Source organism: Lepus europaeus, chromosome 17, assembly GCF_033115175.1.
Source record: "Lepus europaeus isolate LE1 chromosome 17, mLepTim1.pri, whole genome shotgun sequence".
Lineage (NCBI taxonomy): Eukaryota > Metazoa > Chordata > Mammalia > Lagomorpha > Leporidae > Lepus > Lepus europaeus.
Window position 1 is genome coordinate 35333031 of NC_084843.1, and position 22928 is coordinate 35355958.

General features: G+C 42.3%; 1 protein-coding gene across 2 annotated transcripts in view; it reads right to left on the minus strand.

Moving 5' to 3' along the window:
• Positions 1-1644: 1644 nt before the first annotated feature.
• LGI1 (leucine rich glioma inactivated 1) overlaps positions 1645-22928 on the minus strand; it is a 39619-nt gene continuing 18335 nt past the window's right edge. Inside the window, exons 3-8 of one of the 2 annotated variants that reach the window (XM_062214597.1) lie at positions 21814-21885; positions 21648-21719; positions 10507-10578; positions 7818-7987; positions 7367-7531; positions 1645-1891 (exon numbers count right to left, since the gene is read on the minus strand). In XM_062214597.1, the coding sequence (XP_062070581.1) occupies positions 1854-1891; positions 7367-7531; positions 7818-7987; positions 10507-10578; positions 21648-21719; positions 21814-21885 (589 nt within the window). In that variant the 3' untranslated portion in view covers positions 1645-1853. Of the gene's footprint in view, positions 2673-7366; positions 7532-7817; positions 7988-10506; positions 10579-21647; positions 21720-21813; positions 21886-22928 lie in introns of both variants that reach the window. The other variant, XM_062214596.1, reaches the window with a different exon arrangement.

Below are 22928 nucleotides of genomic sequence, written 5' to 3' on the forward strand. Positions count from 1 at the left end.
TGTGTGCCCTGGAGGCCTCAAGTGCTGGGCAGAGTGGCCCCGGGCTATGGCATATGAGTCTGGAGAACAACAAACAGGAGCAAGTTCCCCGCCATGAAGGCAGCACATAGAGTCAGTTGTAGTCAGGAATACTTTCTCTGCCACAACTCCGTATGCTTTAGAAAGCATATTTTTCCTCTAAGTTCAAAGGAAGACCATGTCTTCCCGGAAGTCATTCTGGATACTCCCATAGTTATAATCTGGAATGTTCTGATGATACTTGGCACCCACTGCTTGCCTCTTAGGTTATTGTGCTCTAACCTCCCAGTTAGTCTTTTAAGGCCCCAAAGGGCAGGACCATGCCCTGGTCTGCCTCAGTAGCTCCTCTCTGTCTCAGAACAAGACCTCACTCTTATGTAGTACTCAATAAATAATGGTTGATTAGATCAAAGAGCCTCATGAAGTTTATTATAGGATAACAGAAGGACACGTACTTCTTCAAGAACAGATTTTGAGAGATGATTATACCACAGCATTGTGCTAGGTGCTAATGACCCATGTGATCCCAGAGCAGAAATTTAGAAACTCAAATATGAGCCTTCTGGGAACCAACCGTGCAGCAGGTTAGTAACATCGAACTTGGCATTCAGAAGCAAAGCATCCTTGATCAGATTAGGAAGAGGCCTTCATAGCAGGTCTGTGTGAGGCCAGTGCTACGAGGTTACAATCTCGGTCAACTCTCAGATGATTCTAGAGTCAGTTATTTAGAAGTGCTTGAATAAGTTTTTTTTTTTTTTTTTTTAATCCTAAATCTTGACCTTAATCTTTCCTATAAGTTGTTTGAGTGGTCTTTTCAGCTGGGGTTATCAAACAAGAGAGGAAGGATCTTACTACTCTTTATTTCAAGTTAGTTGTCTTGTATAGGCACATTTCCCCACCCTCCTTTTGTCACCATTTCACCTCAAAGTATTCCTGAAAGCCATGATCTTTGGAAATACCTTTTGAAGGGTTCAAAACCAGCTGATACAGCCACAGATAAACCTATTCATACGTTCTGGGGAATCAATATCAGTGTTTTATCTTCATTCATTATTCAAATCATAAATCCTTGCTCAAGAAGTAGGCATTTAGCTTAGCAGTTCAAATGCCTGTGTCTTGCATTGGAGTACCTGAGTTTGATTCCCAACTCCAGCTGCTGACTCTGGTTTCTTGCTAGTGTAGTCCCTAGGAGGCAGCAGATAATGTAGTCACTGGGCTCCAGCTGCCCATTTGGGAGATCTGGATTGAGTTTCCAGCTCCTGGCCCCAGCCCAGGCTGACCCCCGGCCATTGTGGACATCTGAGGCTATAGCCAGTGGATAGGCACTGTCTCTCTGTCTCTCAAATAAAAAACAATTCTAAAATCCTTCATCCAAATAGAACGCAACTGTATGAAACTATTTCTCCAACATATCATCAACAAGACTATAACCACTCCTATCAATGATTACCTTTGGGATATGAAAGAAAATGTAAACATTTTATTTGGCAGTTGTTTCTGAACACATGAATAAATAAATGGAAAAGTACATATTAAGATTTCTTTTTGGAGTAACAGATACCATTAAACGCTTTTTTACACATCTTCACTGCAAAGAACAGTTACACAATTAAGTTTTGTCTTAGAAAAAGTAACTTCCCACACCACTGGACTGGACAGTTAAGGATGGAGATACTGGTAGTGCTTGGTTCTAGCAGTCTCAATGTTTGAAAGGCATTCATTCATTTGCGAGTGTGATAAGAACAGTCATCATGCATTGAGTTCATCCAGGTCATGGACTGTAGAAAGTTTCTGATGGCAGCCACAGAATTTGGTGTCTCATGCGCTTAAGTCAACTATGACATGTTTGTAAATCTGTGTATTTCCCTTAAAACTGGAAGCAAAAAGAAAATTACGCTTATTAATGGACACATGCGTGAACGACCTTGGTGCCTGAACATTTAATTCCTGAAATTTCACAAACTTGGCCTTCTCTGCATCCCAGTTATAGACTTGAGTGAAGGAGTAATCACTTCCGAGGATTGCATATTGATAATTATTTATCTGAAGAGGCTGGAACACCATGGAGCCCCGCGATGGCATTCGCTGAATATCGAGGAACGAGGAGCCCCCCCATTTCATGACTTTGGAGTCACCAATGAATCGTGTCAAGCAAATGTACACATCGCCTTTCACTGAGAAGTGCTTTACTGCATACACGTCCTCCATGTTGGGAATGTCAGTTTGGTTAGTGAATAATTGTGTTGCTTTGTTCCACTGATAAATTACAGGACGCTGGGAGCTACTGGACAGGATTAGATGAGGCGTTCTGAGCGTCTGAGGTGTTCTGGCTATTTCTAGATATTCCACATCAGTGTCCCTGTACCAGGCGTGTAAGGATTGATGGGAGTAGAATCCATTTCCATTCCATTTGTAAATGGTAGTAAAACCAGCTTTTGAACTGTCAGCAACCACAAAGTACCAGTTGTTTTCGATCTTGAATGTTTCAATGTCATTGGGCTTTCGGATTTTGAGAATTTCAATATCCTGGATTTTTATGAATTTATTTGCAAAACCATCTCGTTTATAGATATGAGAGCCACCAAACAGCTGGGCCACAATAACATAGAGCTGAGTTTCAATGACTATGGGCTTGCACACTACAGTGGACGTGCCTGGGAAAAGACAAGTGAGAGATTAGTTGTGTGGCCATCCTCTTTGGGAGCATAATGGGGCCATCCAACCCCCACCGAAGTCAGCCTGAAGGGAGATTTCCTTAGGTGATTAGGCAAGGCTGACCTCCAAGGCGATGGCAGCAGTGCCCTGCAGATCTGCACCTGTGCCCCTTGTTACCGACAACTGAGCTGTCAGTCACATCCAACCTGCTCTACATGTTCCAGACACATGGGGCTACAGCCCTTGTTTTCTTGTGTTCTTCAGGAAGGAAGCATTGCTTTCTCTGACATGTCGTAAGTCAATCTCAGTGATTCCAACAAACACTACCATTTATTGAGTGTTGACTCTCTGCTTCAGCAAATCATTTCATTAAATTTCCCAACACTCCTAAGAGATGATCCTTATCGTCCCTTCTCCAGATGAGTAAGCTGAAGCTCAAATAGGCCAAGTCCAGCTAGCAGATGGCAGAATTGGGATTCCAACCCAGGCTTACCAGTGTTTCTAGGCAAGAGACAAGCCGGGGAGAGCTTCACTGTCCTGGGACTTTCATCTTGGGCTAGGCTCTCAAAAGGTTCTAGAACCACCCAACAAAGACCTGAGCTGTGATCTGGGGAGCCCACAGCTTTGCCTGTATTGGCTTGCGTTGAGTGTAAACTGCTTCTGGCTCTAGAATGTCCCAAGGAAGGAAGGAGAGGCCACTTGTCACTTTTGGAAGCTTTCAGTGACTAGTGGCAGGAGAGAAGAAAAAGAAGTGGAATCCCTGAGAACTGTGAAAGATGGGTACAACCGTGGGTGTTGCACCATAAAGTTATTTTGGGAAATCTCAGAAAAATGGTGTGAGGTCTGCCTGTGGCCTAGCTTGGCATCCTTTTGTAAGATTTGATGTTTATCAGTGGATTCTGATCTCCTAGAAAGAGCTTGATTCTAGAAAATACAAGGTAGGCAAGGCAAATTTGAGCTCCAGCCCTATTCTAACTGAAGCTCTAAGGGCTATAAGACAAAATGTTATACATCAACTCTTTCTACTAACTGATTGCATCTATGACAAAATTATTTTATGCCTGACTCTTTTCAGAACTAAAATGATTGTGTGGACTTGAGAAGATGACTTAACTTCTCTGAGGTTCAGTTTTCTCTTCTGTGCAATGAGATCAGAGATTGGCCACTAGACTGGTAGTGACTGCTTGGAAAACTGTGTTGTAAAGGATTCTGTGGCTATGTCTCTACTCTGCAAGAAAGTGCATCATGATAGATTAGTAATGTCTGTCTCAGGAGCAAAGGTAGTGACTGTCTATGTGACATATGTGTGTTATCTGCTATGGTTTAAATATTTGTGTCTCTGAAAAATTTATGTAAAGACTTGTCCCCAGTGCAATAGTGTTAAGAAGTAGGACTAGTAGGAGGTGAGTAATTCCCTTATAAAAAGGCTTATAAAAAGGTTTGTGTGGCCCTTTTTTTGCCTTTCTGCCATGTGAAGACAGAGAGAAGTCACCATCTTTTATTTTTTAAGCTTTTAATCATTTTTAAAAGTTTATTTCAAAGAGAGACATGCACAGAGAGAATGAAAGCAAGCCAGCTCTTTCTTCTGCTGGTTCATTCTCCAAATGCTTACAAAAGCCAAGGCTGAGCCAACCAAAGGCAGGAGCTGGGAACTCCATCTGGGTCTCCCACATGGGTGTTAAGGACCCAGGTTGAGCTCCCACCTGCTGCCTCCCAGCATGCACATTAGTAGGAAGCTGGATCAGAAATGAAGGAAGGACTCAAGCCAGGCACTCAGATACAGGATTTGGGTATCCTACGTGGTGGCTTAACCTACTGTGGCACAATGCCTTTCCCTAGGTGTCATCTTGGAAACAGCGAGCAAGCCCTCACCAGACATCATTCGTGCCAGTGACTGGATCTTAGACTTCCCAGCCTCCAGAATGGTGGGAAATGAATTTCCATTTCTAGAAATTACTCAGTCTAAGATACTTTGGTAATATGAGCAGGAATGGATCAAGACATGATCTTATGGGACATGAGCTCTGAGGCGCCCTCGGAAAGTCTGCAGTATATCATTCGCTTGTCTTTCAGGTGCTAAGGACTCATCCAAAACAATTGATGACTGTACACAGTAAGAAGAACCTAGGGTAGCCTGCACAAAACCCTGCTGCAGTCCACAGGGCTCCAGGAGGAGGGGAGTGCATCCTTCTTCCTTGGGAAAGGAGGAGGGTTCTAAAAAGGTCTCAATTTGGAAGAGACCCCACCCTCTGGACAACCTCAGTCTCAAGCAGGCCCTGGATCTGTCATGATCCTTTGAGTAGCGGGGCTGATGAGCACCAGCAAAATCCAAGTCTTTTCTAAGGAGTGACCTTTAATGGGGAAGTTTGAGTGCTCTTTGGATCAGATTTAAAGACGTTAAAGCTAAAGCTAATGGAAACATTCCAGGAGGAGTTTGGTCTGCTTTAAGACATGTAATTTTAAAAATTGTTGAAGTGGAGGGAGGAAGGGTAGGAAGTATGGTTATCTTCTTGGAATTATATCTATGAAACATATGAAATCTGTTCTCTTTATATTAATAAAATAGTTCCCAGAAAATATATATTATGAAAAAAATTTATGCATAGATTTCAAAAATTTTGCACTAGAATAAGCATCTTTTAATTCCAAAAAATTGAAGCAAGAAACTTAAGAGATCTCACTAGAAGTTTTCATGTACTAGATTACATTTCATGTATTTAATTAGATTCCCTCAGGATCACTAGCCATCAGAGAAATGCAAATAAAGACCACAATGAGATTCCACCTCACCCCAGTTAGAATAGCTATCAACCCAAAATCAAAAAACAATAAGTGGTTGGTGGGGATGTGGAGAAAAAAGGATCCCTAATACACTGTTAGTGGGAATGTAAACTAGTACAACCATTATGGAAGACAGTATGGAAATTTATCAGAAATCTGAAAATAGATACACCATTTGACCCAGCCATCCCACTCCTGGGAATTGCCCAAATGAAATGAAACCATCATATGAAAGAGTTATCTGTACCCCCATGTTTATTGCAGCTCAATTCACAATGGCTAAGATATAGAATCAACCCATATATCCATCAACTGATGACTGGATAAAGAAAATATGGTATATACACACCATGGAATACTACTCTGCCACAAAAGAATGAAATCCTGATGTTTGCAACAAAATGGATGCAACTGGAAGCCATTATGCTTAGTGAAATAACCCAGTCCCAAAAAGACAAATATCATACATTTTCTCCAATATGTCGTCGTAGTTAACACAGAATGCAAAAAATTGTGTAGGAATGACATGGCCATCCTATAAAGTGATTGTAGTTCTTAGCCCTTGTTTATACTTCTGTGGATCTGTCATCTTCCTACTTTTACTTGTTGAATATTATAGTTAATGGTGAATTAAGCCTGAGATTATAGAGTGGATTGAAAGCATGTCTTTGCAAAAATTAAAGAAGAAAAAAGGAAGGAAGGAGGAGGATAGAGGGAGAGACAAGCAGAGAGGGAGGGGTGTATGGCTATCGTAGAATTGTACCTATGAAATCTGTTCTCTTTATATTAATAAAAAAGAATTTAAAAATGCAGAGTAACTTAAAAAATAAAAAATAATTTCATGGCCACGTTAATTGTGAAAAGTAATGGAAATAGGTTTTCTCACTGCAGGACTTCTCAGAGCTTTTTGTATAAACTAGAGTACTTCAAAAAGTTTGTGGAAAATGAAATGATAAGATAAGCTTATTTTGGTCCAATAACTTTTTGAGATCCAGCATAGTTTATTTATAATGTGCATTTTCTATGGGCTTTTTGATGATCCCTTATATATTATGAATCTCCAAGAGGGAAGGATGACACATAGACTTATTAAACCACAGAACCCGTTGTTATAATGCATGCATTAATAATTTTATAGAAGAAAGGTTGCTGGAACAAAGTTTGAGAGTTGTAGATCTAAAATAACCCGATTTTGTATTTAAAAGGGTTTTGGGTGTTTGGCCTGGTCGTTAAGATGCTGGTCAGGACATGGGCCTCCCATACTGAACAGCTTGGATTTTATGGCTGGCTCCAGCTCCTGACTCCAGTTTCCTGCTGATGTAGAGCCTGAAGTAGAGGTGTCAGCTTAAGTAACTGGATCCCTACCACCCATGTGGGAAACCTACATTGAGTTTTTGGCTCCTGGATTTGACCAGGCCCAGCTCTGGCCATTGCGTGTATTTGGGGAGTGAACAAGCAAATGAAAGCTTCTATTTCTGTCTCTGTACCTCTCAAATAAATCAATTTTTAAAAAAGAAGAAAAGATAAAAGGGGACCCAGTGGGTGTGAGTGGCTGGCCCAGGTAGATTATGGCAGAACCCAGATTAGAACTCAGAGTCATTATTATTTTTCTTTGGAGAAAAATAATCCAACTCTTACTGTTTATTTGGTATGCTAACTCCTATGCTAAGTTCCTTGAATACATGATCGTAGTATCTTACTAACTACCCTGTGAGTTAGGTATGATTCTCATTTTATGAGTGAGGAAGTGAGGCTTGAAGAACAACAACAGATCACTTCATAAATGGTAAACTTGGAATTCAAATGTCTTTGAGCCTGCTTCAAGCATTCCTTCATGCTACTCATCTTTTGCTGCTGCTCTTGGCCAAAGCTGTTTAACTTGCTGCTTAAAATACTATTGGGTTTTGCATACCTGTAATGTTGTCATAATTCCGAAAGGTCTTTTCTACATGGTCCCATTCAAGGAAAATGCATTTTCCCGTAAAAGGTTGAGCAATGACAACATACTCGTCATTCATATAAGAAAAGGTATCTATGGACAGTGATTGATAAGGCAGGTCTTGAGACTTCGCAAATTCTGCAAAAATAGGAAATGATGATGACTAACTGTGAGGCAATACGTTTTCCTTAGCCAGATCTCACATATCCATAGAGACATTGATTTTATAGAAATAGTCAGATGCTAATTTTACATTGCTTTTAAACACACAAAGTTTTAATGGTTTCTAATTTTTTTAAAAATAAAACTGCTCAGTTGGTTTTTCAGATATAAAAAAAAAAAATCAAACCAGTTCCTACAAATGCAAAAAATACTGTAGTCCTTATTTTGATTTTATGAAGTAAAATGATTTTGAGCTCCTTACCGGTAATGATGCAATCAAAATCCTTGGAGGAGAGACTATTGATTTTGCGTTTCTTGTATTCTGGGGGGCCTTCACAGTAGATGTCTTCCACAGTGGCATTGGTGTGGCTGAGCCATTCTACCAACCACTTCAGTTTACAGTCACAATTGAATGAATTCCCTCTCAGGTCCCTGGAAGACAAATTTCAGCTGCTTTTGCAGTACAAGGGCCCTCCCAAAACAGGCATGATTTCTACCTAAGCAACCAGCACGTGTAGAATGACCTTCCCTGCCTTTATCGCATGCCTCATAACTGCCCTTGAACTCGCTGATTACTCACTTTGAGTTCCGAGAACTCAATGCCCCCCTGGAAGGACAGACATTCCAGTCAATGGACCCTCATAACTTACTACTGCTTGGAGTTAAAGACAGCTCCATCTAGGACTATGCTGTCAACAGCTTGTGGACCCTGTATGTAATTCAAACTTTCCTATAGCCATTTTAAACAAAGGAAAAAGAAACTGTTGTAATTGCTAGTCTCTCTAATATGTTTTATTTAACCTAAGACTTTAACATGTTATTTTGATATGTAATCAATATGAACATTATCAGACATTTACATTCATTTTTATATTAAGTCTTTGAATTCCAGTATGTATTTTATAATTACAACGTAATTCAGATGCTAAATTCTCATCAGAAATATGTATATTTGGCTGTCCCAAAATTTAGAGTTAAAACATAGATTTGTGCATCTAAGTTGTTCTAAACATACTTGAAAGTTTTTCAGTAGTTGAATTGGAGACAGTTTTCAATTTTAAATTTAATTTTTAGAAAATTAAGGAAAATTTTGAATTCAGCTCCCCAGTTGCACTAGAAGCTTATTTCAAACGCTTAGTGAACTGAAGTGGCTTGTGGCACATAGCAAAGGTGTATAGGATAAAATGCTGTGATTATAATATGGCATTTGATTAAGTTGAATGACCTATTGGCTTTTTTTCTTCCTCACAGACATAGTTAATCCCAATCCTACTAGATGGTCTACAAACTCAATCTTAGTAGGAAATGACTTTGACACAGAAGAACTAATGCAGACATACAACAGCCCATGGCTGTAATAGATGATAGATCTTAGCTGAAATTTCCACATATGACCCCGACTCACCAAGTTCTCTGTTTATGTGCATTGCTGATGTTCAGGAATTCCATCTCCTTTTCTGGTCACACAGAATTCCTAAGATAGGTGCTGCCTACTCTTTACATAGCACATAAATAATTTTAAAATGTTCTTGTAAGGGGATATGTTCAACAAAACCAAGAAATCCACGAAAAGGCAAATTGTCACGGATCCTTGTACTTCCATGATAATCCTTTATTTGGGCACCATCAGAGTAGACCCATGAGGCCAAACCCCTTGTGAGATTTCCTGGGCAGACTGAGTCTATTTCAAGTGTTTCTCTCTCTCTCTCTCTCTCTTCCTCCCTTCCTCCTTCCCTAATGGTATGGAGGTACACGCTGACCTAGCAATGGGCTGAAGGGCTCCCAAGGAGCTCCCTCCCAAAATGGCCATGAAGCATCATCTATGTTCCAAAGCATTCCCAGACTGACCTCATCTCCCAAGGGTACTCTGACCCTGAATAATGAGTGCCCACCCTTCTGGGCTATTGTAAAGCAGATCATATAACTGTGGCCTCCCTGGGTCTCTCTTGGAAGTGTCTTGATTCTGGCACTCACAAGGGAATAAACCATCATTCAGGAATTGGGGCAACAGGCATGGAGGAGGGGCTGGGGGAATACTGCAAGGAACAAAGAAAGTTTTTCATTAACTTCTTGATCTGAAGTTAAATACTGGGCTTAGAAGAAAATGCTTGACAGATTTTTCTGTTATTGGAGAAAAGTTGTTTTGAATATATAGTACCTGAATATAATAAAAAAAACCTTCGTTTCCATATATCCTTTCATTTGCTCCTGTATTCTACCTTATGACATTTAAATACCCTATTCATGCTCTGAAGGCACTTAATGAAACTAAATTGCTTTTGAGAGGGTTCAGCATATAGTACTTGCTTTGCTTACAGCAAAATATACAAATTCCTTGCAAAGATCTTTCACTCGGAGGCTTAAAAGTCAAAGCTTGAAAGCTCTTTTGTTTGAAAAAGGGTCAAAAATAATTAAGTTCATTCCCTTCCTGGGGTTTAAGCCAAATTCCTGGGGATTAAGCCCAGAAGTTGTTGTTCAGTCTAATGAGAGAAAAGGCAAACTTTCTGCCCTCCCCCCACTTCCTGCTCCGTTTCTCTCCTGACTAACCAACCCATGGGTATAACCTTTCATTTCACTCGGTCACTTTCCCAGACTCCTTCATGTTTTTCCTCTGTAGCCCCATTTCCTGGACCTCATGAGAAGAAAGAGAGCTTGAAATTTCTGTCCGGGTCCCCCACCCCCTCAAAGTCCCTTATCATGGCCCCTCGTGCACAGACACATACTTTGTTAAAGGAATGCCTGAGTACAATGTATTCAGAATTTCCAATGGTAAACACCATAGAAAACTCAGCTGTGAGTCCACATAAATTTAAATTTTGGCCAATTTAAAATGTTAATTTAAAAATTCAATTTTCATTTTAAAGCCAATTAAAAAACTCTAGCCATCAATACCAGGTTTCCTTGTTAATTACTGCAAATTAATTAATCAGTGATTTCTTAGGTCCCCTTACACATTTGTTAAAGAATCCAGGCCTTTGAAAATGTCTTTTGGGAGTGTCTGGAGATTGTTGTTTGCGAGGCTCCTGGAAGACAAAAGAATGATATAAACCATAGTGACAAAATCAATACATGCATTTAATGACAAAGCTCGGGTATGAGTCCCTCTTGTCAGTTCCAGTCTACTAAATTACTTACGGTAGTTCTTTTTTTTAAGATACTACTCCGATTCCTGCAATTGTATTTTCAATTTCTGACCTCTTCAACACTCACTCAGTATTTATGTAACATTTTATGTTGATTAAAAACAACAAAGACAAAATCAGCAACAAGAGGATGCCTGGGCATTGATCTTCCTATGCAGAACAGGAGATCCACACTCTCAGATATACAGTCTAAGGGATGGCTCACAAATGAGGACCGACCTGGTGACCGTGTCCATCTCCAAAGGCCTCTCCAGTGCCCCTCACTTCATTCCTGGGCTGCCCTTCCTCCTCCCTTCCCATTCCTCATTTGCTCCAGGGGACAACACAGCCTCCAAAGGGCAGCCCCCATAGCGCTCTGCCTTCCCTAGTACATCCTTTCTCCTTTCAAAGTGCACATCCTCTCTTTCTATGTTTTCTTCCCTTGCAACCCATTCCTTCCACTCCAGAAAACACTACTCACACCAAGAGTTTAATCATTTCCTTCCCCCTTCTTGGGATTCTTGGGCTATTGTCACAGAAATTGTTTCCCTTTCTCCTTCTAGTTGTTCTTCCATGAATCACTAGGATGACTCTAACCAACCTGAGCCAGTAGGAAATAGTCCTGATGGTGTCAAGGAAAGAGAGATGGGTATTGTTGACAGAAGCCATGACATCTGATGCCCCTGTGATCAGGAAAGGACACTGCACCACACATACATAGGTTACATAGTTTTCTTAGAGGTATCTTTTTTTTTTTCACTACCAAAAGGAACAACTAAGACAAAAAAGCCTATGCTGTTGGTCTCCAAAGATCTTGAAAATTCTTAATTTTCCTTTAAAACACCCTTAAAATTCTCCTATGTCTTCCACTTCCTTTAATTAAATACGCATTTTTTAAGTGCAAACACTTAAGACTTTGAGTTCTATGTTGTTTTTCTTGATTTTAGAAATTCCTACTAGATGGAAAAACTTTCTTTCAATGAACCTTGGACAGTAAACTAGAAACTGAGTCAGGAAGTTCCAGTCTCAGTGACAGAACATTTCGTGATCCAAGACATGGCTCTGGAGTCCTTCTGGGCTAAGTCTAATTCTAACTCCAACATTCATGGCTGTGTGACTTTGTTATGCATCTTCTCCAAGTGTCCATTTTTTCACGTTTAAGTGGAGATAATAGTGCCTTATTTCACAAGATGCTAGAAAAACAAAAATGACCCATGTAGGTGCCTGGTATCTGAACTACTCTCAATAAGGAGGAAGAGAGGTAGAAGATCCAGATGGATTTCTGGGCTCCTGGCTTCTGCCTGGACCAGCTCTGGCCATTGCTACCATTTGGGTAGGGAACCAGCGAATGGAAGAGCTGTCTCTCCTTTCTACCACTCTGCCTTTCAAACTAAATAAATCTTTTTCATTTCCTTTTTTTTTTTTTTTTAAAGAGTAAGTGGGAGGATCTGGGGAGGAAGAGACAAGAAGTCCTGCATTTACATTGTCCAAGAAACAACATTTAGAAACTGACCATACAAATGAACTGCTATGGTTGTCCACATGTAGCAGCATTGAAATAACATTGCTAAAGAAGACTCTTCAGGAGAAAGTCTCCAAAATTCATCTTACTGGCTGCTGTTTGAATGGGAAGATTTTCTGATGTCTGGGGTCAGTCCAGAATCACTTCCAAGTTATGTGTCTCAATGTATTTTCTGGCACAATGTGTGTTAAAAGTTCCTGGGCTAACTTCTCCTAAGTAGAACTGCAGCTGACTATTGGGTACAAGTTTGGAGGGAGGTGGATCACAGAGGGTTATGAAATGATGAAACAGTGAATTATTGATTAGTACTGCCCATAGGGTTACACAGGAAGAGAAACCATGTATGTGTTACTGTGCAAGGAATAGGTGAATCTGGAGGTTCTACTCAAAGCAGTAGAGCTCTAGGCCTTACCTGCCCAAGCTCAAGGCCAACTGCAGAAGCAGCAGGCAAGATACTTACATGTTCTTTTGAAATAGAGAGAGATGGTATTTTTGCATGACAAGATGGAGGACTTTTAATTCACCAGAACTAGAGGATGGGGCTGAGAAAAAGCAGGCTGGCCTGGCTGTGGAATGAGGCAGAAGCTTCCTGAGGATTTCCTGTGATGGGGGCAGGGCGGGGGGGGCATCACTCTGGGGACCGGACCAGAGGGTGGGGGAGGCAGGGAAGCATGGGGGGGTGCCAGAGGGAGAAATGGTAGATGAACTTGCTGTAGCCAGTGTCACCCCTTTGATGCCCCGTTCAAAAAGTCAGTGAAATACAGACCCCCAGTGGTCTGCTTCTACAGGGGGCAGGATGGAGCCCGTGTCTGGGTGTAGTGAATAGTAAGCACAAGAAGGCTGCCTGGACTCATAAAAGGAGCAGCGAAAAGAGGAAGCAGGACCCAGAGAAGTGGTGTTCAGGCAGCTTCCCTAAGGAAGCCCCAGTGACATCAAGTGACATGTGGATAAAAAGAAAACAGGCAGAGGGAGTTAGACATAGGAGAGCAATGCTGACCGGGCCTGGAGATGACTACAGCACCGTAACCAGGCCCCGATCCAGAGCGAGCTTCTAGGGCAGGCTGACGGCTGCAGGGGGAAGGATGCACTAGACACGCGGAAGGAAGGCACTAGCAGAACCTCAAAGGTAAGAAGAAAAATACGAAATGGTCTCACACAGAGGGAACTGTTCCTCAGCTGAGGCCAGGCGAGAGCTCGTCCAGTCCCCAGGTGAAGAGAAATTGGACGCATCGGCAGCGCATGACATAGGTGGGGAAAGAAATTTGCTCTAGCATTGCCCATAGCAACAAGAATTGGAAAGAGCCTACACCCAGTAATAAAGGGTTGTGTAGATAAATGCTCATTTACAGTGAACATGGAATGTTTTGTAGGAGGTTTGTAAAAATGAAGTCAATCTACAGGCTATACCCTGAAGTGATGCCTAAGTGAAAAGAAATGTGGAGGTTAGTATGGATTCTGTAATCTCCCAAGAATGGGGGGATGTATTTTGTAGATGCATAAAGAAAGCTCTAGCAAGAGATATAAAAACTGTTGATTGAGGTTAGAGCTTGGTTTTATATATATAGATCTAGATATATCTATCTCTATCTATAGATCTATATATCTAGATCTATATATCTAGATCTATCCATCTATATATCTAGATAGATATCTATAGATATAGATCTATATAGATATAGATATCTGTATCTGTATATAGAGATATAGATATATAGGTAGGTCTATATATATATATATATATAGAGAGAGAGAGAGAGAGAGAGAGAGAGAGAGAGAGAAACGCTCTCATCTGCTGGTTCATTCCCCCAGGGCCCACAATAGCAAAGCCTGGCCAGGCCAAAGCTGGGAGCCAGGAAACTCCATCTAGATCTCTCATATGGAGTGACAGGAACTCAACTACATGAGCTAAACTCCACAAGACCACTGTCTCGCAGGGTCTGCATAGCAGGAAGCTGGAATCAGGAGCCAGAGCCCTGTATCAAAAACAGGTACTCTAATGTTTCATGCCCCATCTAACTGGTGTCTTAACTACCAGGCTAACAGCCTGCCCAGGATGGTGAGAATTCCTAACCATTCAGCCGGTTTTACTATCTCACAATCAGAAGACAAGGGCCCTGTTGCCTACTACATATGTATTTCTGCCCATGAGGATTCAGTCATTCTCTATGAATCACTTGGATGCGTTCATCCGTTCCCAAAGCTCCACGCTGGGAGTGGGAACAACTGTGGGGTCAGACTCGGGCAGCTGAGAGCTCAGATCGTGCAGGCGGCCTCCATGAGACCTCCCGCAGAGGGAGCTGTCTTGTTTCCTGCAAATTTCCACTTGGTTTTAGGCCCTCGCCCTCTGGGGCACATTTGGGGCTAGCGTCAGCCTGTGCTGTGGTTCCCTGCGCCAGCCGAGAGCCAGCTGTGAGGAGGACGTGAGGTTGCCAAAATCACCCTGGGCATCTGACGGAGGATCCTGGGCCAGGGTTACCAGGAAGACAAAGGGACAAGTCTGGGACTGTCTCTGAAGGTTGCTCAGTGTTTGCCCTTCATACAGGAAGGGCAAAGAGAACCAAATGCCCATTAGATTGCCTATTAGGTTGTTCAAACAGCTCAAGATGTAGAGACAGCACTTTATGGGTTAAGGTTAAGGTTATTTTAGGGTTGATGTTAGCAATATTGGGTTTTTCATAATCCAACCCTGCACCAGGAAGCAAAACCACGTGGATTAGATTTTCTTCATTTCTTTCTTCCTGTTGCCTCATTTGCAGCTTTAGAGAATAATGACTTAATATTTTTATTCCCTTCTCTCACTGGAAGCTCCAGTTGCAATGCGTGCTGTCTTTTGTCAGACTGGTCATAGCACTTGTTTCCTGTGTTACTTCCTGCAGCATAGAGGCTTGGTGCTGGCTCCATCTCAAGACCACTTATTAAATTTGAACTTCATTGCTCTCAGGAGTGTGCCTTTAACCAACTGTATCAATCTTTGTCAGTTGCTGCTTTGACATCTGCAAACCTCAGGAAAGAATATGAATTTCATTTGTTGTGAGAACTGACACATATAGCTACAAGTATTTTTATGTGCACACCCTTGCAATGGTTTCTGGAGAAATCTCCCAGCAACTGAACTTTTTAAGCCTATGTGTGTCAAGACCACAAAACTGATCTTTTTCTTTGTTGTCAAAGACAGTGATATTTAATACCTAAACTCAATTTAAAATTAAATGTTCAATTTAAAATCAAATGCTCAATTTAGGAACGCAAGGCCATCTTTTTTCTCTGCCTTTCCTAATAGAGAGGATTTTATGCTATCCTTAAATGTTCCATCCTTTTAAAACATTTTATTTATTAATTTGAGAGGCAGAGTGCTCCTATCCACCAGTTCAATACCTAAATTCCAACAGCTGCCCAGGGCTGCACCAGGCCAAAATCAGCAGCCAGGAACTCAATCTAGGTTTCCCACATGGTTTTCAGAGATCCAATTAGTTGACACAATACCATTGCCTCTTAGGATCTGTATTATCAGGAAGCAGGAGGCAGGTGGCAGAGCTAGGAATCAAAACCAGGCACTCTTAAATGGGTCATGGGCATGTAGACCAGTGTCCTAACTGCCATGCCAGACATCCACCCCTGAATGTCTCATCTTTTACTAACACACACACACACGTAATCACAATAGTTTCTTCAGGAAAGTTTAAAAATTGTACAAATTATTTTCTTGGAAAGAAGGAAAATAGTAAGGACCCTGGGAGAGGAAACCATTGTTCAGATTGAGCTGTATTTGCTTCCAGGCATTCGTACAGGGCCCACTGAGAGGTAGTGATTCTGCAGAGCCGTGCCCCTGGTCTTGGTCCCCAAGGTCTCTGGTCTTCTCTGCTCTCAAGTGTGGAGGCCTCAGAGAGTGGAACCCTAACTGCTGTGGGGACATCTTCCTCTTCCCCAAGCTCTACTAGCTGTGTTGCTCTGGCCAGGGTCTGAGGGAAACACTGGAGCTGGATTTTAATACTCAGTATGAGGATTCCTAATTCCTAAGAATAAGAGGAAGAATAATATGGAGCCAGAGGGAAGGAGACAGAGCAGACCACCAGAGTTGTCAGTCAGGACAAAGGCTTTCTATGTGGCTTAATTTAAGAAAAACTAGCCTCCAGCCCTGACCCCAGCTGATCCGTCATCTGCCAGACTTGCTTTAGTACCCTCATAACAGCTACAGAGTAGAGTGAACGACACGGTCTAGGAAGGGGATGTCAGTTCGAGCTGTGGGCTTTTTCCCTTTCTGTAAAGCAAAGGATCACTTGATTGGAATGATCTCCAAGTTCTATGCTTGCATTAAGTCACATCTTCATAATTTTCACTGTGAGAGACTAACGGCTTCATCTTTAATCATCAGATGGCAGGAGGGAATGGAGGACTTTCAGCCAATAGTTAAGAGTCAATGCATTTGACGATATGTTTTTCTCAGGGTTAAAGAACGCAGTGGACTATCTGATGGAGTGGGGTGGAGTTGACTGAGAGAGGGGTGAGCACAAGGCCAATCTGAGTTTTGAGAAAATGTTTCATCGTTGTTAAGTTTTTTTCTAGGGTGAGTCTTCAGTGATAACTGGAAGGATGGTTTTCTTTCCACAGTGTCCACAATGCCTGTCACAAAGTGAGTCTCAATAGATACTTTGAATGAATGAATGAATGAGGCAATCTGGAGTGGATGAGAAAAGGGGCACCCATCTAGAGAAAGAAAAGAGCAGAGGCTACTTCTCTAAGATCCCTGTGCCACGACACTGTGTTAGGGAGAAAGCACAGATCCCTGTGAATTACCAGTGCAGCCTGAGCACCATTCCCTAGGTTCTGATTCAGATCTGCCCAGGACACGTCCTTTAAACACACAGGGTTTTGCCCAGTGGCGCATCGAGCTGCCCTGCAGCTGGCTGAGTAGGCTCAGGCCTTCTGAGGGCAGACAGCCATTCCTCCCCAACGGAAATGCCCACCGCTCTCTCCACTTTGGGGTTCTTGTGGTTTACCGAGGAAATCTCTGATTCTGACTCTGGACCCCACTGGAAAGTCTCTCTAGAGCAGACCAGCTCAGCTCAGACAGCACGTTTGTTTCAGTGCCACAGGGCTCTGCTGCTAAGAAAGCAACGCCCACAGCCATCTGGGGTGCTCCCAGCCCCCCTGCAATGCAGACTCTCAGCTTGGGTTTGTGTCTCACTGGCTCTGCGGTGCTCCAAGCACAGTTATTTTAATGTCGTATGAAATGTTTAAAGGGGATAAGCACACTGCAGCGTCTGGAATCTGGATCCAGTACTAGGAAAGGCTAGGCAGTGGGTCTGGGTTTATTCCTACACAATGGCGCGTCCTACCTACCAGGCTCTGTTCTAAGCACTTCGTAGTTCACTCATTCAATCTGAAAACAGGAGACAGATACTCCTTAGTACCTTGTTATCTTTCAGTCCGCTTTCAGAGATTACTACCATCTTTCCCAATATACATATAAAGGATATGATGCACAGTGAGTCTAATGGCCTGCCCAAGGTCCCATAACTTAAATACGGGGCAAAGTCGGGCTCTGAACCAGGCAGCCAGTGGCAGAGAGCACTTTCCTGGTCACCACGTCACACTACCTCTCTGCGAATATGTCAAGGGGAGGCTGAAATGAAGACATGGTGCCCGATTGATTGGGGGGACGCAGGCATCCTGAGTTTGGGGACTGCCACATATGTCCTTTGTGTCCCCAAAATGCTGCTCAAGCAGAAGAAACTCCACAAGACATGTAGGTTGATGACAATCTTCCCCAAAGATGTTTACACATGCGTGCATGCACACAATCCTGGCTCCGCTGGGCTTTAGCCGCAATGCTACTCGTGTAGCACCTGAGGGGATTGTTACTCAAAAGCTCTTGGGTATTAACAGAAATTAATACAAAATGGCTAAAGATTTTATCATTGATCACAAACTAGTTTTCATTCATTTTTTCCTGATTAAAAATTAACATGTGCTTATCAGAAAATTCAAGTCTTGCTGGCATGCAAACTAGTCAAATATTAAATAAGTGTAGGACAGACTATCATACAGAAACAGAGAGGGACCCAGGATTTGACAGGCTCTGTAGGGAACTAACAGTCTCTCTCTCCCTCTCTCTCCCTCTCTCCTCCCTTTTTCCCTCTCTCCCTTCTCTCCCCCCACCCATGTCTGTTTCCTGAAGGCTAATTTGCACAGAAGAGGGATCTTGTCTGATGGATAAGTATAGAGAGTAACTTTCAAGTTGTCTGCAAATACCTCTTTAGGAGATAAGTCTGCCAAAATGGCTGGAAGAGAAGGTGAGAAAATGTCATTGTTCCTTTGGGAACAAGCTGAACTTATGCAAACGCTCAGGGAGGCTCCTGCAGCCAGAGTGAGCACCAGCCAGATCTAAAAGGAGAAGCACAATCCGGACTGTCTGCATGTGGAGGCTAAGTGCAAGGGTAGGGCTCTTGTCTCCAGGATCGTCTCTTTCTTGTCAAGTCATACTGGATCCTGAAACCACATGTCATGGGAGGATTCAGTCAGCTCCACAAAAGCTTTCTGGTCCTTCTCCAACAGGGCAGAGTCAGCAGTGGAGGTCTCGTCAAAGACCTCGGGCAAGTTCTGGCTCTAATGCTTACCGACTGGGAGCAACTTAAACTCAGAGTGTACCTCTCTGTTCTCCTTGGGGCTGCTGCTCTGTCTCTTTCATAAGGTCACCAGGAGCCTAGAAGGAGGTCAGGAATGTGAGAAGTCTTTGTAAATGCTTCCTGCAGTGTAGGCAGGTTAGGGGGACAGGGGATGACTCCCCCCAGCCTGGATGTTTGCCTTTAGGAAGAATTGATCTGAAGTGGGGAAAAGTGCTCTTTGAAGCCTACAGTCTTATAAAACAATGACTCAAATTACAGATTTATTGATAAGCTGTAAATAATGGAAAATGAATTTGATGAACTGAGTGGGCTGAGGGATGTTGGGTTTCAAATCCTCCCTACCCCATCTTCTCTTCTTGACAGGAAGAAAGGAAGAAGGAAAGGAAGAAAGGAAATTTACCTTGAAGAAGAGCAGGATTAGGAAGGAGACCATAACTGGGGCACCAAGGCTCTCAGTGAGGTCACACTTGTCTAGCTCCTCATACGTGAATGAGTATCTTACTCTCCTTTGTGGGCCGTACTCCTTGTAAAATATGTATCCCATGCTAGAAACTAGTTAAGATGAGCCATTAGCCATATGACATTGCCTTTTCTGTAGAGCAAAAGCAGTCTAATAGTAGCACTGCCACACGAGTCAACCTAATACCTGTTAGGTAAGGATGCAGGGGACCAACGGATTGTATTCATTCAGTCAACCTTAACCCTCTGTCTTTCTCTGTTAACCTCCTTACCACTTTCAGCACCAGCTCAGAGAGCTAGGACTTCCCTTTCACCGTCTGATCCTTAACACTAATGCCTCTCTCTTTGAAGGCTTCCCTGGGCATTTTCTCAAGCTTGCAGACCTCTAGCTATTAAGTACCTGCTGTCCCCATTTACCGGTCTTATACTACTCATACTCTTCCATACTGCTAAAGTAGGGGCTTTGTTAGGACTCAGATTTAAATTCCCATTTCATTTGATGGCCCTACTAGGCTCTGATCAAACTAAATGAGTGTTCTTCACCAAGGTGTTTATATACTTTTTTCTTTCTCCCTTCCCTGTTCTTCTCCCCACCTTCCCTCCTTCCCTTCCTTGTGAGGAACCGGTTTTCCTGTTCTGTGCAGGAGGCTGAGTGATGCCCCAGCCCTCTAAGCTGGAGAAGAGATGCACTTGCATGAATTGTGCACCACAAGTCTTATAGTTCAGAGAGGACACCTCAGTCTTACTCTGACTCCAGCCTGTCCTGATGCTGAGCACCTACGAATTGAGTGGCTCTCAAGCTGAGGTCATCAACTTCCATTTCACCTATATATTTATTTATCATATTTAGTTTTGTTGGAAAAATGGAATTCAGGACTGTTGGGTTGTGTGATAGAGTTGTGTAACATTCATTCTGTACATAGTCATCTTTGCATTGTCTTATATTGTTGATAGGAAGAGCAGCATTGCAAATGTTTTTTATTATAATGACTAAACAAGAAGCCTTGAAAAATACGATTTTATAAAATAAATTTGGCCCTCAGACTACCTCCCCCCACCCCCTTTGCTGCAAACCAACCAGCAGGAGAAGCAGGAGAGACTACTAGGGTCTGGTGAGCAATATCATGACCACACAGACACACTAGAAAGTAGGCTCAAAGGACAGGCATTTTTGGCTGTTTGCTCTCTGCCATATCCTAGGACCTAGGGCTTGGAATGAGGTGCTTGGGTGTACCATTTCAAGCTGATAGAATGACTATGACATTTAGATCTCTTATGCCTTCACCCAGCACTAATGAGACACATAATAGGCCCTTAAGAAATAATCATTGAATGCATGGAAAGCCAAGGCAATTCAGCTACTGAGCTAAAGTTCTCCTAATTCCACAACTAACCAGCTGACTCATCACATGTCTCCTCCAAGACTCTCATTTCTGACATGGGGATTATTGTGCTTCTTTGGCAGGATTATTGAGAGGATTAAATGAAAATTAATGTAAAGCACCATAATCAACCTAATAGTAGGCCCTTCATCAATATTGGTACCTTTTCTTCCCATGCTCTTTTAGTTTCCTTAAAAACACTGTATTTTTGTGTGTTTGTGAGTGTGTGTGTGCTTGTGTGTATGTAGTAGATAAGGAAGGCTACAAAAAAACAGTGGTTTTTTCCTGTTAGGATTTCTGAACCTCACCACAGTTCCAGTTTAGGTTGGGTAAATCTAGGCTGTGGGGAGCCATCCTGGGCATTACAGTATGTTTAGGAGGATTCCTGCCCTCTACCCATTGGTTACATGTCTGTTACATGTCCGTTACATGTCCCAGTTGTGAAAACCAAACCTAGCTCCAGATAGGGCCTAATGCTCCCTGGGATACAAACTTGTCACCTGTTAAGAACAACTGCTGTAGTTGTAATTACCCATTGAATAATTAAATATTTCACTGACAAGCAAGTTGTTAAGGTACTGTGTAGATGCTGCCTGTGGCCATATTATGTTTAAATGTATATAAAGCCAGGGCTTATATAGAAGAAGAAAAGTGGCTATCTAATGCATCGAAGTATATTTGAGCTATGATTACCATGAAGGAATGATGTATATACTAAAAAATTATTTTGGTCACATGATTTCCCTACATTAGAATGCTTTTCTAATTATGGTTTAGGTTAAAAATATTAATGGTAATCAATATTGAGAATGCTCACTGACCGATGACAGATAGAAACGGCACAAGTGCATGGAGAAAAGTCATTTGAGTTTGTTAAATTTTCATGGGAACCCATCCCATAAACCGGTGCTTTAATCACAGGTGATCAAACTGCATTGTCCATTAGTGGCTTTAAAAAGTAATAGTAGTATTCATACTTACAGGTGAATTAAAGACTTCAGTCCCCGGAAAGTATGTCTTGAGATGGACTTGATGTTGTTGTTTTCTATGAATCTGCAATAGGTTATGATATTTTGTTGTCAGACAGCTGTAGGAACTTGGGCACGCTTTGTCCTGAATCAACATGTGAAAAACTCTTTCTACTTACAAATACTCTAGATGGGGAAGACCAATAAAAGCATCATCACTGATCACATCAAAGGAATTCGATGTGAATAACCTGCCCGGAAAAAGTACACAATGAAAATGGTTAAACTGACAGATTGTCAATCTATGCCGCTTTTATCACCCAGAGAAACATGTAGGAGTTGTATACAGGAAAGTCTTCTACAGTGTTATTTGTGCAGATAACCTTTGCAGCCTTTTTTTTTTTTTTTACTCCTAATTATCTCCTCACCAGACATCTACCTAGGGATGGTGGCTTTGTGCCCCACTCCTCACCATGATGCCTGTCCCATGCCCTGGGTAACATTTTGAGATAGGATCAGAGCAGGTTTAAGAGTCAGATCAACACTTTGCACATTTTCATGACAAAGACACTGGCAATCTTTTTTGCTTCCACTGGAACATTCTGCCTGGTGCTTTAGGGCTTTCCGCCTGGGAAACCTAGAAAAACTTAGCTCCATGCCTAACTGCGGTGTGATAGCTCATGGCAGACAAGCCAGTGACACTGTCTCAGTGAACGTCAACCTTCTTCTTTGAAAATAGACAAGAATGGGAGCCAGAGCTGTGGTGCAGTGGGTTAACACCCTGGCCTGAAGCACTGGCATCCCATATGGGCACCGGTTCGAGACCCGGCTGCTCCGTTTCCTGTCCAGCTCTCTGCTATGGCCCAGGAAAGCAGAAGATGGCCCAAGTCCTTGCGCCCCTGCACCTGCATAGGAGACCCGGAAGAAGCTTCTGGCTCCTGGCTTTGGATCAGCACAGCTCCAGCCATTGCGGCCATTTTGGAAGTAAACCATTGGATAGAAAACCTCTCTCTCTCTCTCTCTCTCTCTCTCTGTGTGTGTGTGTGTGTGTGTGACTCTGACTTTCAAATAAATAAATAAATCTTTAAAAAAAGAAAATAGGACAGACTGAAGATGAGAAATAATGAGGTTTAGGAAGTGCCTCAGACCCATTTCATTACTAAATGGGTTGAAAAAACACTTTCACTTGGGCAAATTTATTTGAAATTTTAGAATCTATAGGGGTTTGGTTTTGAAATGACTGATGATAAAGGGGCAAGTGCTGTGGTACAGCGGGTTAACGCCCTGGCCTGAA